The 14273-nt window shown below is 50.9% G+C and overlaps 6 protein-coding genes across 6 annotated transcripts; 5 read left to right on the forward strand and 1 right to left on the reverse strand.

The window, feature by feature from the left end:
* Positions 1 to 117: 117 nt before the first annotated feature.
* PENARI_c005G02668 (uncharacterized protein) lies at positions 118 to 1458 on the forward strand (the record flags this gene model as incomplete). Its single annotated transcript, XM_022629636.1, has 1 exon — positions 118 to 1458. The coding sequence occupies one exon, from the start codon at positions 118 to 120 to the stop codon at positions 1456 to 1458; it is 1341 nt and encodes a 446-aa protein (XP_022490472.1).
* A 217-nt stretch (positions 1459 to 1675) lies between these two features.
* PENARI_c005G07952 (lipase ROG1 family protein) lies at positions 1676 to 4921 on the forward strand (the record flags this gene model as incomplete). The annotated part of the gene is made up of 2 exons (XM_022629877.1): positions 1676 to 1851; positions 1984 to 4921. The coding sequence occupies 2 exons, from the start codon at positions 1676 to 1678 to the stop codon at positions 4919 to 4921; spliced, it is 3114 nt and encodes a 1037-aa protein (XP_022490310.1).
* Positions 4922 to 5045: 124 nt separating this feature from the next.
* On the reverse strand, positions 5046 to 5989 carry PENARI_c005G07303 (inositol monophosphatase family protein; the record flags this gene model as incomplete). The annotated part of the gene is made up of 2 exons (XM_022629850.1): positions 5046 to 5806; positions 5872 to 5989. The coding sequence occupies 2 exons, from the start codon at positions 5987 to 5989 to the stop codon at positions 5046 to 5048; spliced, it is 879 nt and encodes a 292-aa protein (XP_022490173.1).
* Positions 5990 to 6352: 363 nt separating this feature from the next.
* On the forward strand, positions 6353 to 7642 carry PENARI_c005G00480 (protein HGH1; the record flags this gene model as incomplete). Its single annotated transcript, XM_022629538.1, has 5 exons — positions 6353 to 6373; positions 6426 to 6471; positions 6524 to 6627; positions 6680 to 6793; positions 6848 to 7642. The coding sequence occupies 5 exons, from the start codon at positions 6353 to 6355 to the stop codon at positions 7640 to 7642; spliced, it is 1080 nt and encodes a 359-aa protein (XP_022490330.1).
* Positions 7643 to 8129: 487 nt separating this feature from the next.
* Positions 8130 to 11361, forward strand: PENARI_c005G01236 (uncharacterized protein; the record flags this gene model as incomplete). Its single annotated transcript, XM_022629569.1, has 8 exons — positions 8130 to 8650; positions 8717 to 8775; positions 8868 to 9181; positions 9236 to 9595; positions 9645 to 9798; positions 9851 to 10352; positions 10403 to 11234; positions 11299 to 11361. 8 exons carry the CDS (start codon positions 8130 to 8132, stop codon positions 11359 to 11361), a joined length of 2805 nt encoding a protein of 934 aa, XP_022490361.1.
* A 354-nt stretch (positions 11362 to 11715) lies between these two features.
* Positions 11716 to 13897, forward strand: PENARI_c005G00554 (transcription factor IIF subunit TFG1; the record flags this gene model as incomplete). The annotated part of the gene is made up of 3 exons (XM_022629545.1): positions 11716 to 13050; positions 13113 to 13385; positions 13436 to 13897. The coding sequence occupies 3 exons, from the start codon at positions 11716 to 11718 to the stop codon at positions 13895 to 13897; spliced, it is 2070 nt and encodes a 689-aa protein (XP_022490371.1).
* Between the last annotated feature and the right edge of the window lie 376 nt (positions 13898 to 14273).

A 14273-nucleotide genomic window follows, 5' to 3' on the forward strand; every position in this document is an offset into this window, starting at 1 on the left:
ATCACATGTAGCTCGAAGGGTCGTAAGCCGGTGCCCCACGGGTGCTTATCAAAGCCCGTGGTTTACCTACTTTTCTTCCTTGACTCTTGGACATTTCATTCCAAGACTCATTCCGAAATGTCTGAATCGACTGTCGAGGTTGACATAGTTGGCAACACGCTGAAATACGGGGTCGACGGAACGATTGACTTCGATGACATCCTGTGTATACTGCCGGATCCAGCGCCGAGTCAGTATCGCGTACTGTTCTTCCAGAAAACCGAAAAAGACAGCGATGAGTCAGAAGAGCACACATATCTAAAGAAGATCGACATAAAGAGTCTACCGTCTGAGCTATCTCGTTTTGTAACGACTATCCCAAGCCATCTTCAAAACGCAGAGAGGCCACCTGTTATCCAAGTGGTGATATCCACTGGCTCGGGGACAGGCAAAGCCAAAACCGTTTTCCAGGATGCCTTACAACCTCTATTCAACTATACTGGGCTAGAGGGCATCGAAGTATACGAAACAGAGTCTGCACAGACAATCACCGAACTGACACAATCCAAATTCATCAACCATGCCGCCGAAGGAATTCCCCAAACCATCATCCTTCTCTCAGGCGATGGGGGCCTGATTGACATCCTCGATATCTTCTACAAATCAAAGCAGACACTCAAAATTCCACCTAATATCGCCCTGATTCCATGCGGGACAGGCAACGCCATGGCGAGTTCAATTGGACTACGATCCGGTCCGATACCAGGTCTGCCAACACTACTCCAAGGCACACCATCTCCCATCCCAGTCTTCGGCGCCAGGTTCTCGCCTGGGAGTCAGTTTGTCGTTGATGAGGGTCGTCAGCGGACGCCGATAGAAAGTGACAGTGACGATGCTGCCTATCGGACGATACACGGTGCCGTCGTTGCGAGCTGGGGTCTTCATGCTGCGCTCGTTGCGGACAGTGATACAGTTGAATATCGCAAATTCGGTATTGATCGGTTTAAAATGGCTGCCAACGAGCTGCTTTATCCTTCTGATGGTTCTCCGTCTCATCGGTTCAAGGGGAAGATTACTATGACTCTACGGAAGGATGGGCACGAGGGGGATGTTCGTCGGGAAATCCTGGGAAATGATGAGCATATGTATGCGCTTGCTGCAATGGTTCCGCGTCTTGAGAAGGAGTTTTTGATTTCTCCAGAGTCTGTGCCACTCAGTGGAGAGATGCGGTTCATTCGGTTTGGACCTATGTCGCCGGAAGATGCGTTGCATTTGATGACTTTGGCTTATCAGGGTGGCAAGCATGTTACAGAGGAGACGGTTACATATGCTGATATTGAAGGGCTTCGAATTGATTTCCTGGAAGACGAGGAAAGATGGCGGCGGGTTTGTATTGATGGGAAGATTGTTGCTGTTGAGAGGGATGGTTGGATGGAGTTGTATAAAGAGCCAGAGCGGTTGCTTCACTTGATTCAGTAACAAATACGCATACGCACTCATATTCATGCTAGAATACAATTAGTATATAAGAATACCTTGAAAGTATACAAGTATGAGATTGCCGGGTCAGCGCCGATCCAAGGAATCATGTGTCTCTCCCGCCATCTCCGATAAACACAGCCCCAACCCTTCAGGGCAAGTATCAGCTTCTCTTCATGTCCTCTTAAATGTATGATGGAATTGCCCATCCGAATCGATGCTGATCACTGCGCGCACCTATTCCGCCTCTCAATCCCCAGACCGAACACTCTCCTCTAAAGGGTCCCGATACCACACCCTTTCCGGGTGGCGCGAATGCCCCGACGCCAAACGAGCAACAGAGATGTTGATGATCCACCAAGTTGGCAGTGTGCGAGTAGGGGAAGTCGTCAGGTGAGCTTGCCAAGGAGGAAGCGCAGCTCCAAGCATGGAGCGCTCCTCAAACGGGCAGAAATCAACTGTCGCGTGTCCTTGGAGTCTCACGGACTCATAAACTACACTCATATGCTAACCGCAACTGATCAGATATACGATTACATACACGCCCGCAGCTGATCCAATCCTTCCCATCCCCTCCGAGCTCTACGTGCGGGTGAAGAACAGCTCCGCTCTCCCATTGCGCGCCGCATACCTCCACGGTCCCTACACGCTCTACGCCGCCTGCTACCCGGCGAAATTTGACCCGAATATCAAGTACGAACGACAAGATCTAGAAGGCGTCCCGCAGTATGAGCCGTATCTCAAGGCTGGAGGTGGTTGGGACGCCGTCATCAAAGTCCCGTCTTATGTCCAGAACGCGCAGAACTTCGGGTCATCCGGGAATCAAGGGTTGAATGGAGAGCAGAGCGTTACTTGGATTATTGAGATACAGTCGCAGGTGATATTCTCGAGTAGTGCAGCGGTTCATTTCGAGTTATTGGTTGGTCGCGATGAGAAATCGCTGGAATACTTCTCTGGCGGGGGTTGGAGTAGTGGCCATGGTCCTCCTGGGAAATTGCTGGATCATTGGTCGCCTGATGCTAAAGGGAAACAGGCTCTCGCTGCTAAAGGAGTGTATTCGAAGTCGATTGCTTTGCAGGTCGACGATACGAATAGTTTGTGGAATAGTCCGCCATTTCCAACTGCTGAGGATTCCCAGGATGAGGATGGAACTCATGACTTGAGAACTCCCACGGAAGAGCACCCGGATCCGCAGAGCAGACCCGAAGCACCTGCAGATGCCAAGAAGAACAAGAAGAAGAAGAAGAAGGTACATCTTGTGCTTCTGACGCACGGGTTACACAGCAATCTGGGTACGGACATGCTCTTCATGAAAGAGAGCATTGATGCAGCTACGAAGACGCCCAGAAGGAGAGAAAGCCACGCAAAATCTGCTGATGGGAGCCAAGTTGATACCGACGAAGGAGACGAAGAGCAAGTCATTGTCCGAGGATTCTCTGGCAACGCTGTTCGCACTGAACGTGGAATTCAATATCTCGGGAAACGTCTGGCCAAATATGTCTTGCTCCTGACATATCCAGATCAACCGTACTTCCCCCTCAAAGGCTCCAAGCCAAGCCCATTCATTCGGCCTTTTACTGCTCGCAAGCAGCATACTCATGCATCTCATCCTCACCATGTGGCCACTGAGAACAGCGACAACACCATCGGAGGTGAAGATCACCCTTACCAGATTACAAGTATCAGTTTTATCGGGCATTCCCTGGGAGGACTGATTCAGACATATGCAATTGCATACATTCAAAAGCACTCTCCCGAGTTCTTTGATAAGATCCAGCCGGTCAACTTCATCGCTCTCGCAAGTCCTTTCCTCGGCCTCAGCAATGAAAACCCAATGTATGTCCGCTTTGCCCTAGACTTGGGTCTGGTTGGTCGTACTGGACAAGATCTCGGATTGAGCTGGACAGCACCGAAAGTACGCAGTGGCTGGGGGGCCATCATTGCCGGAAAAGGAGATTCAGCAAAAGAGCAAGCCCAACCGGATCCTGGTTCCAAGCCGCTTCTGCGGATTCTACCATGTGGTCCTGCGCATGAGGTTCTCAGCAAGTTTCAGCATCGTACTGTGTATTCGAACGTGGTGAACGATGGAATTGTTCCTCTACGCACTTCTTGTCTGCTCTTCCTAGACTGGAAAGGTCTGGACCGGGTTGAGAAGGCGAGGAGGGACAACGGACTTGTCGGAACTATGGCTGAATGGGGCTGGGCAGAGTTGACTGGAGCACATTCGAAGTCTCCACGGTTGGGTCGCTCCGGTGATGAATCACCTCTGACTGAATTAGTCGAGACTGGTCAGCATTCACATCCCACCGTTCAAGTTCCGCAAAGACAGAAAGACGATGAGGTGGACGAGGCCGTCGCTCCAAGGCCCGGCCAGTTCCTTGCACCACCTAGTAATCGTTTGTCTCCCATGAGTATTCCAGAAGAGGGATCCGTGAAAGAGAATATCTCAGGAAATGCCTCTCTTGGTCCTCTGGACACCTTTTTCTCACTATTCCGCCCTAAGGAGAACAAGACTCCCCATGGTGGCAAGAATTCCCGAATCTACAGACGCAGCCAGACTCTAGGCTCTTTTGAGGCTGGTGATGGCCCAGCGCCTGTTACCCACGGCCATTCCACATACGAGAACGACGGCGTCCACACGCCCCCGAAAACAACCTTCTTCGAGTCTGCAGGAGACTTACTGATGCCACCACTTCCACCACCAGAGTTCATCTTGGACCCTGCCTCACGACCCAGAACCATCTTCCACGACCGCATATACCATCCGGAAGATATACCCCCTCCTCTGCCGGTCAAGCGGCGCACATTGGCTTTCGGTTCGCTACAGAACAAACAATCAAAGTCAGCACCCAATTCGGCGACGCAATTACCCCCAAGCTCTAGCTCCAGTGCAAACAGTGCCGAGAGCGGCCTCAAGGTCGAGGAGAAAATCGCAAGAGCCTACCACCGCGATCTATCCTGGCGCAAGGTCCTAGTCCGACTCGAGCCGGATGCTCATAATAACATTATCGTGCGACGCATGTTCACCAACGCCCACGGCTGGCCTGTCGTGAAACACTTAGTTGATACGCACTTCGCCCACATGCCTGTTATCGACATTCAAGATTCGCAAAAGCGGAGCGTGGACCGAGCAATGTCTCCCAATGTCGGGCCGACCAGCTCAGGAGATGAGGTCGAAGACCAAACCAAGACGCCTGAATTGGAGACCGATAAGGATACAGATGATTTGCCTGATGTCTCTGGTTTGAATGTGTCTGATCCGTTGCGGAATCATGGTCATCGGAGTGATGCATTCTCCGGTGAGAATGAATCCCAACGGACTATGAGCCCGACTGAACAGGGGAGCAGTGTATCGAGGCTGGATTCGGCTCGATGGACGGATCGAGAAGTTGACGAAGATGATTGCGAGTCTGGTTTTGAAGAGGAGGTTAACTCTGGTTTCCGATGGTCTAGACAGATGTAGGGCTCTACTCGCCCTTGGATTGTACATACTACCTTATATTTCGGATATACCCTGTAATTAAGTACTGAATGCAGTGATGGAACTCGAACAATGCTCTCTACCTAGAAGGCGAAATACTTCTAACTCAATAAACCATCTCACCCTGAATATACCCCCAAAACTCCTTCACAATCTCCTCCTGCCCAACACCACCAGGCGAACCCCTCACAGCAAGGTACTTCCTCCCATCCAACGTAGCCTCCCACTCCCCCTTATTCCCACCAACCATCCTCCCACCCGCCTCACTCAAAATCACCCAACCAGCACAAACATCCCAAGCCCAACACCCACCCTCCCAATACAAATCAACCGTCCCCTCAGCAACAGCACAAAGATTCAAGGCCGCAGACCCCAAACTCCTAAACGACCTAACCATCGCACCACCATCATCCCTCGACCTTGCAAGCTTCTCAAACGTCTTGACCTTTGTATCGAAATTGCCCCCACTCCGATCAGACCCCCATTCAATAGCCACAAGCGCATTCGACAGTCCAGTCAACGGCTCAACATTACTCCCCCGCAGCGGCAATTGAGTCGTCCGGTTCACGAACGCGCCTTGGCCCTTGATGGCTGAGTAGAGCGTCTTCGTAGAGGGATTGTACACAACGCCCACGACGGGGATCCGGTTCACAGCGAAACCGAGAGACACGCAGGCAAATGGGAAGCTGTGAATGAAATTGATTGTGCCGTCTATTGGGTCTACGATGAAGGTTGGTGCGTCTGTGAGGGGTTTGCTTGGGTCGTAGGTTTCTTCGCCGTGGAAGCTGTAGTTTGGGTATTTTGTTTGGAGGGAGGTTGAGATCATGGTTTCGACCGCGCGGTCGTATTCTGTTACGAGGTCCGCGCCTGGATTATGTTAGTTTGGTTTGGTTTGTGGTTGGGGGTTTGGCGGAGGGGCGAGATGGACGGACTGTTCTTTTTGGCTCCTGTACCGCTGGTTTCTGGGAGGGCATTGTTGATTATGTCGCCAGCTTTGAAGGCCAGTTCGATGAGGTAGTCGTGGATTTCGGGGAGGTTTGGAGTCTCCATTTTGGTGTAGGGCAGGGATTGTAGGAAGTGTGAGGTTGAAGTATGGAGGGTGAGGATCTCCCCGGACAGCGCTAGAGGCGGGGCAGCCGGAGATTAGAGGCAATTGACTACGATATTGTAGGTAGAGTGTCTATTTAATATTATGAACATAATGCGAGTAATCAAATAGACGCAACTACATGTACATATATAGCTATAACTTATGTGCATACTGGAATGTATAGATCCGCTTGGTCAGAGAGATCTCCGCGTTTCTAGTGACGTCGAAACACCCCACTTCCGAAAAAAATCTTAGGGCACACTTCATACTCACTTGAACTTGTACACGGCTTGACACAGGCTCATACACTATTTGAGCACATTATGCCGACCGAACTCGAAGAGGTAAGACAGACAAAAGTGTGTTGCGACATCCAGAGGCTAACCAATTCTATAGCTGGTGGAATTCCTCCACCACGGAAACACCCAGATCAGACAAATCGGTACGAAATCCCGTCCGGAATACCAGCGCATGAACTGACAGTATATCCCTAGCTTGCGAAAACCTCGTCGGCTTCTCCACTGCGCAGCCTGACCTGTTCAAGCGCCAACAACTACTGCCCGTCCGCGACCTGAAGCTTCTAGCTCGCGATTATACCGTGCGTTGAAATCGATCTAGTGGAGGGACATACCAACTGATGTGCTGTTTAGCCAATCGCGAAAAATGCATTAACAATGCTGGTCAATTTGTCCGGTGACGAGGAAGTGTTGAAGATTCTCGCCGAGGATGACCAATTCATTGAGACCTTGCTCTTGAAGTTGACTGTGAGTAAAGCCAAAAATATATGCGCATGATCCATACTGATATAGTTGAATCAGAGTGTCAAGGATCCCAACGTCGACGAAGTCGCCATGCTGCTGGCCAACCTGGTCAAGTCCGATGTCCTCCAAAAACTGTTCGAGCTGAAGCGCAAAGTCCCCGAGTCTGTATCGACCTCTGAGAACGCCATCGACCAGATTATGGACTGCTTCGTCAAGGGTGCCGAGGGGGGTCTCAACAAGCATGCCAACTATGATTACCTGTCATACGTATTCGCCGATCTATCCCAGACTGAGAAGGGTCGGGCGTATTTCACTGAGCGCCAGGAGTACGATGGCGTCGTGCCCATCACCAAGCTGACTGTCTTTACCGAGCACAAGAGCAACATCCGCCGAAAGGGTGTAGCATCCACAATCAAGAACGTCGCCTTCGACGTCTCCTCGCATCCCATGCTCTTCGACGAGGACGCTGTTAACCTCTTGCCTTACCTGCTTCTCCCCCTTGCTGGACCCGAGGAATTCTCTGAAGAAGATACCATGGACATGCTGCCCGATCTCCAGCTGCTGCCCCCTGACAAGCAGCGTGACAGCGATAACACTATCGTCACTACCCACCTTGAAACATTGCTCCTCATGACTACCACTCGGGAAGGTCGGGATAAGATGCGTGCTGTCAAGGTCTACCCTCTGATCCGTGAGACCCATTTGCATGTGGAGGATGAGAATGTGCAAGAGGCTTGCGACCGGTTGGTGCAGGTGCTCATGCGTGACGAGGAGGGTGAGGGCCAAGAGCCCGAGCAGCCTCAACTAGAGCCTGCTAAAAACGAGGATGATCAGGTTGTAGAACTGTTTTAGCGATAGATACCTCTGAATTATGTATATAGAGTCACAGAGTCACAGAGTCACATTCATAGATATAAAGAACGTAGACATCGACTTACAGTATAGAAGTAAGGCTGGGAGATCAAAAGCCCGATGTCGGGTGGGTCCCTCATCACACTACGACTCTAGTCCCGACTAGCTCTGCTCTCTCCCATCTCTGATTCCCCCAATGCACGAAACAAAATGAGCTACTGCATGCCCTAAACCGGAAATACACACAGTATTTCATCATCCCCCCACCATAACGACGACCGATATTCCACTGCGGACGCGGAAGCTGTCTTGCCCCTCGGTCCCGAGGCGCAAGTGGCTTCCCGCGGATCAGAATCAAGATCCAATCGAGTCAGATCCTTGCAACAATGGAAACTGTGACAGCGATTCAGACTGCGCTTCAGATATCGATTTACCGCCCGACGTGAACCCGGACACAGGGACAATTGCCCAGCGCGTGCGGGCCTTAATGTCGCGCGCCCCTCTTCTCCGCTCGTCGCCCGCGCTGGGTGCCTCGTCTTACGGAGCCGTGGGCATCCCAGACGGAGACGGAGATGGAGATGGCGATGGGTCAGGCGAGATAGAGGCTGAGGCTGAGGCTGAGGCTGCGACCGGGACTAGGACTAGGACTGAGACTGGCACTACCAGGTCGTCTGGTTCCCGTCGTCATGCTCGGTTGCAGCGCGCTAGCTTTGAAAATGGTGCTGCGAGCTCGAGTGCTGGACCCAGGCTGTCTTATTCTTCTATCAGGCGGCGGAATAGCATGTATGCTGAGAGGCGCAATCGGAGGCCTTCTACTGCTGCGTCTGATGTTGGCATGGGTGCTGATTCCAAGTTCTCGTTTGCTACTGGACTGGCTGTCCCGGGTAACCCGGTCATGCAGGAGACGCCCGCATCATCGCCTTTTATGACTAGTGATGAAGAAGATGTTTTGGATATCGATGATGATTATTCAAAGTCTTCGGATGAGGATCCGCCGGATAATTCGCCGTAAGTTGGGAGGATGCCGAGCTAGTCTGTATATAGAGGTTCATTGCTGATATATTTTGATCTCAGGTATGCTCAAGTGCGAGCTTCGGTGCCGGCCACAGACAATGTCACTCTTTCCATTAACAGTATGCTCATCAATCTCGAGTCTTTGAATTTCATCTGATGTTGGATTTAGCACCACGAATGTGGATTTTGTCATTGCTCTTTTCTTTAACAGGTTCGGCCGCCAATCTTTTCTTTTCGCTGCGCTATCCCAGCGTGGCTATTACTCCAATTATTGCTCTCGTTTTGGTACATCCACTTGGCAAGTTTTGGGATGTACTCTTCAAACACACAGGCGACCCTATCGAAGTATTCGAGAACGGAACCCTTCTTCAACGGGAACCGCTCAACGGCGATATCGATGCCCCTCCTACTTCATTGGGGACTCGAGCCAGGCTTTGGTTTGGCCAGGGCCATTGGAACGAGAAAGAACATGCTTGTGTATACATCAGCAGCAATGTTTCTTTTGGATTCGCTTTCGCCACTGATGTTAGTATACCCCGAAGTTTTACACACCCCTTCAAAATCTGACGGAAATAACAGGTTCTTGTTGAGCAACACAAATTTTACAACCAGGACGTTCCGATCATGTACCAACTGTTGCTCATCATATCGACCCAAGTCCTAGGTTATGCATTCGCCGGACTGACTCGACGATTCTTGGTGCGGCCTTCGGCCATGATCTGGCCAGGCACCCTGATGTCTACTGCCATGTTTTCTACCATGCACAAGTCTGTCAACAAAAAGGCCAACGGGTGGAGTATCTCCCGATACAAATTTTTCATCATTGTCTGGGCAGGAGCATTTCTCTGGTACTTCGTTCCAGGTTTGTTGATGCCTGCTCTCAGCTACTTCAACGTTATCACCTGGTTGGCACCTAAGAATGTTGTCGTTTCAAACTTGGTATGTGCTAGAACCTATCTTCAATTGTTATCTCGCTGACTTGCGTTAGTTTGGCGTTGCTTCGGGTCTTGGAATGTTCCCTTTGACCTTTGATTGGGCTCAGATTGCCTACATTGGCTCTCCATTGCTAACGCCTTGGTGGGCCGCAGCCAACATTGTGACAGGCTTAGTGGTTGTCATTTGGGCTGTTGCTCCGATCCTCTGTAAGACCTAACACCTCAACCTCCCTCTCCATGCACTTCTAACGACAAACAGATTACAAAAATGCTTTTTTCTCTTCATACATGCCCATTCTCTCAACAGCCGTGTTTGATAACACTGGCAAACCTTACAACGTCAGCCGAATCCTAACCGGAGAGTTCTTGTTCGATGAGCAGGCCTATAAGGACTACTCCCCGGTCTACCTCCCAATCACCTACGTATTGTCATATGGAGTACAGTTCGCTGCTTTGACATCTCTCGTCACCCACACTATCTGCTGGTATGGGAAAGACATCTGGCAACAAACTAGAAAGGCCTTTGACGAGCGACAAGATGTCCCAGCCATGGAGACATATCAACCTCTTCGAGGTGACAACAGTGGCAGCCAGCAGAGCTTTGGTATTTCAAGAACTGGCTCAGATCCTCGCCTGGAAAGCCAACTGGGAATGGAAGATGTCCATTGCCGCTTGATGAGGCGCTACAAGGATGCTCCTCTCACGTGGTATATACTTGTGTTCATTTCCATGTTGGCAATTGCCACTTTTACGGTGGAATAGTACGTGTGCTCTATTCTTCTTTGTTTCATCCAAACTAACAATTCTCAAGCTACCCCACCCACCTTCCCTGGTACGGGCTACTCCTAGCTCTCGTCATCACCAGTCTCTTCTTCATTCCAGTGGGCATCATCATGGCAGTCACAAACCAACACAGCAGCCTCTATCTAGTTTGCCAACTTATCTGTGGCATTGTATTCCCAGGAAGGCCCGTGGCAAACATGATCTTCGTGACCTACTCATACATCAGCTCTGCACAAGGCATCAAGTTCTCCTCAGACCTAAAACTTGGTCACTACATGAAAATCCCACCCCGAATCTTATTTGGCGTGCAAATGATGGCAACATTGGTTTCCAGTCTAACCCAGATTGGCGTGCTGAACTGGATGTTCACCTACATCCCGAAACTGTGCACACCCGAAGCCATCAACGGTTTCAACTGCCCCATCGCCCGAGTCCATTTCAACGGCAGCGTTCTCTGGGGAGTCGTCGGTCCCCAGCGCTTCTTCGGCCCAGAAGGCCTCTACAGACCACTTGTATGGGCCTTTTTGCTAGGTGCCGTGGCACCGCTGGGAACTTGGCTCCTAGGCCGACACAGCAAGAAGAGTTTCTGGCGTAAGGTCAACTTCCCCATTCTATTCGGCAGTCTAAGTTGGATCCCGCCCGCCACGGGACTCAACTTCTCCATTTGGGCACTTGTCTGTTTCATATTCAATTATGTGATCCGGAGAAAGAGGACTGCTTGGTGGGAGAAATATGCCATGACTTTGTCTGCTGCCTTAGACTCCGGGTTGGCGTTCGCGGTTGTGGTTGTCTTCTTTGCTTTCATTTACCCCGGTTGGGTTGATGGATTCAAATGGTGGGGAACGGAGATTTACAAACAGGTGAGTCCTTTCACGGTGTTCTTCTCTTTTGATGTTGGGTTTGGTACTAACTTTGTTGTTGTAGGGCTGTGACTGGATTGCTTGTCCGTATAAACAATTAGAGCCTGGTCAAAAGTTTGGCCAGTAGAGCTGGAGATGAAATAAATCAGCTCAAAGCACAAGGATATAAATAGGTTATGAAACAATATCAATAAGTGAATGAAGTAACGTTAAATCGTATAAGTTAAACTATCAAGTTAAACTTCGATATGGAAGAACACCGGGGACTGAGCTGACTAAGCTCGCCGTCATACCTCGCGACTCCAAGCACATCTCCTCATCCTTGCTTTTTCCATCTCTCACCAGCTTCCGCCAGCTACCTCTGTCGCAAATCCCTGGCTGGAGCTCCTTTGGGTCATTAACTGTCACCCTCTTCAAGGTTGATGTGATCACGAGGTCGCATCACTTTCTACAGCCGTGCCAACGCAGCTGTACCGGAAAGATGTCGACTCCTACAAACCCCTCGAATGCCCGAACCCCAGCAGGACCAAATGGCGCGCCACCGATGAGAATGCGCCGTCCAAAGGCCGCAGATCCATTGGTCAGACCAAAAAGAAGACCAGCTCCCAAGCCAGCCGGAGTCCCTCCGGCTGGTCGGATAGCCACCAAGACTCTTCCTACACGGCCCCCGGTCTCCAATATCCCGCCCGCTCCTGTCGAGAGGCCCCAACTCGGCGTGACCAGCAATAATGCCCCCGTCAATGGATTCAGCGGTCCCTTGCTCACTGATAAATACTTCGATTACCCGGTCGTCACGACAAAGCGAGCTCTGATGGAAGGATTGAAGCACCACATTGCGCGTTTCGCCTCAAAGAAGAACGTCGACCCCCGCGATGAATCACAATTCACCAGACCAGTCCGACTGCACCGTCGTGATCCACGGCGCGGTCAAGACGCACATGCATCACGATTCGAAGACCCAGATGCTCCGCCTATGGATGAGGCCGAGCGTGAAGCCTTCGATGCGCGCAGGGCGGCACGTGAGAAGGAGCGTGCTGAGAATATGGCTCAGATTGCGCCTGCTCTGGGTACTACCTCGAAACGACCTAATGCCCCGAAACAAAAGACCCAGCAGGTCTTCAAGTCTGATATGACGCCCGAGGAGGTTGCGAAAATGCGAATCAAGTACGAGGAGGCTTTGCAATGGCATCTGGAGGATTTCGATAACAAGCATACTTGGGTTGGAAACTACGAGGCTGCTCTGTCTGGGACCCATGCGGTTTTTGTTCTGGACGGTGGGAAGATGCGTATGATTCCGGCCGAGAAGTGGTACAAATTTAGTGCCAAGAGTAACTTCAAGGCTTTGACTATTGAGGAAGCTGAGAAGTTCATGGCTAAGAAAGTCAAGGACCCCAGATGGTTCATGGAAAAGCAGCAAGAGCTGGAACAGAAGAAGGAATTGGACATTTATGCTAAGCAGCGGAAGGTCTATGCTGGCAAGCAAGGCATTCCCACCTCTGGGGGCGCGGGGCTGGAGGCCGGTGAAATGGACTTTGAAGAAGATCGTTTCGCTGACGATGAAGAGCACGATGATGGCCTCTTCAATGATGATGAAGATGCCAAGGAAGCCGAGAAGAGAATCAAAGAGGACCAGCTCAAGGCCAATGTCTTCGATCTCAAGGATGAGAAGGACTACGAGGCAGAGGAGAAGCGGGAGTTGCGTGAACGAGAGGCTCGCCATGTGCTGGGCAAGAGTGTGCGCAAGGCTCTAAAGAGGAGAGAGAAGAACTTTGACTACAGCAGTGGGTCTGAAAACAATCCGTACTCGGATGACGAGGTAGGTCACGTCCTGCATGTGTCGCCAATCTATATTGGGACAGTATTGACGTTTCACCACAGAGTTCCGATGACACCGAGACCGAGAAGGCAAAGGAAGAGGAGCGCAAGAAGGCTGAAGCCGAGAAAGAGAAAGAATCTTCGTCCAAGGGCACCAACACGCCTTCAGGCCGTCCCAAGCACACAGACCCCCTCAAGAAATCAGCCGCTGGCCGGAAGAGACTCGGTTCTCCTACCTCAGACGCAAGTGGAACCGACACATCACGCAAGAAGCCCAAGAAGACCAACCCTACATCCCAGCCCCCGTCCCGTCCAATGTCCCCATCCGCCATCCAGGTACGTACAATCCACCATCCCCCACAAACCCACATACTAATCCAAACCAGACGGGCACAAAACGCGTCCGCATCCCCGGCAGCGGCGCAAACTCCGGCAGCGACGTCGAAGCCGGCGCAGCCTCCAGCAACGAAACAAATGAAAACAACAAAAAGAAACTAAAACTCAACCCGCCCAACGCCACCTCCCGCAGCGGCACACCGGCCGGCTCCCGCGCCGGATCACCCATGGCAGGCCGACAACCCGGCAGCCGCGCCAGCAGCCCCGAAGGACCAATGCGTGGAGGTCGCGTGTCAACGCCCCTCTCTGCTTCTGGATCTGGCTCGTTTCCGACGCCCGCGGAGATCCACGCTGCTATTCCTGCTTCGGGGATTTCTAGTGGTGACCTGCTGAAGCTTTTCCGGCCGAGGATTGGAGATAATCATCGGAAGTTTATTGCTATTGTTAAGGATGTTAGTGTTTATGGGAAGGAGGATCGGATGTTGAGGCCTGGTCCTTGGAAGGGAAATTAATGGTTTTCAAGGGTTGAGATGAGGTGAGGTGAAGTTGATGAATGTGAGGATGGAGATGGTGATGGATCTGGGAGTGGATATGTGTTGCAGATGCAGATTGCAGATATAGGTGCTGCTTTCTTTGGAAATACTTTAACTACAAGTTGATGGTCTAATATTCTAGATGAGTTTCATCTGAAGCAATCAATACCTGTGGTATCCGGATAAATTATTTGACAGTACTCAGTAAATCCACTGCAACTGGCCTACTCGACGATACTACATTTTACAATGGACATATCCGAAGAGAAGAAAATAAATTGAACAAACAATGAAATTCATTTACATGCATATAAAACTCCAAGGCTTTGAGACATATCACATAATGACCCAATGA

This window comes from Penicillium arizonense (assembly GCF_001773325.1).
Source record: "Penicillium arizonense strain CBS 141311 chromosome Unknown PENARI_contig005, whole genome shotgun sequence".
Taxonomy (NCBI): Eukaryota; Fungi; Ascomycota; class Eurotiomycetes; order Eurotiales; family Aspergillaceae; genus Penicillium; species Penicillium arizonense.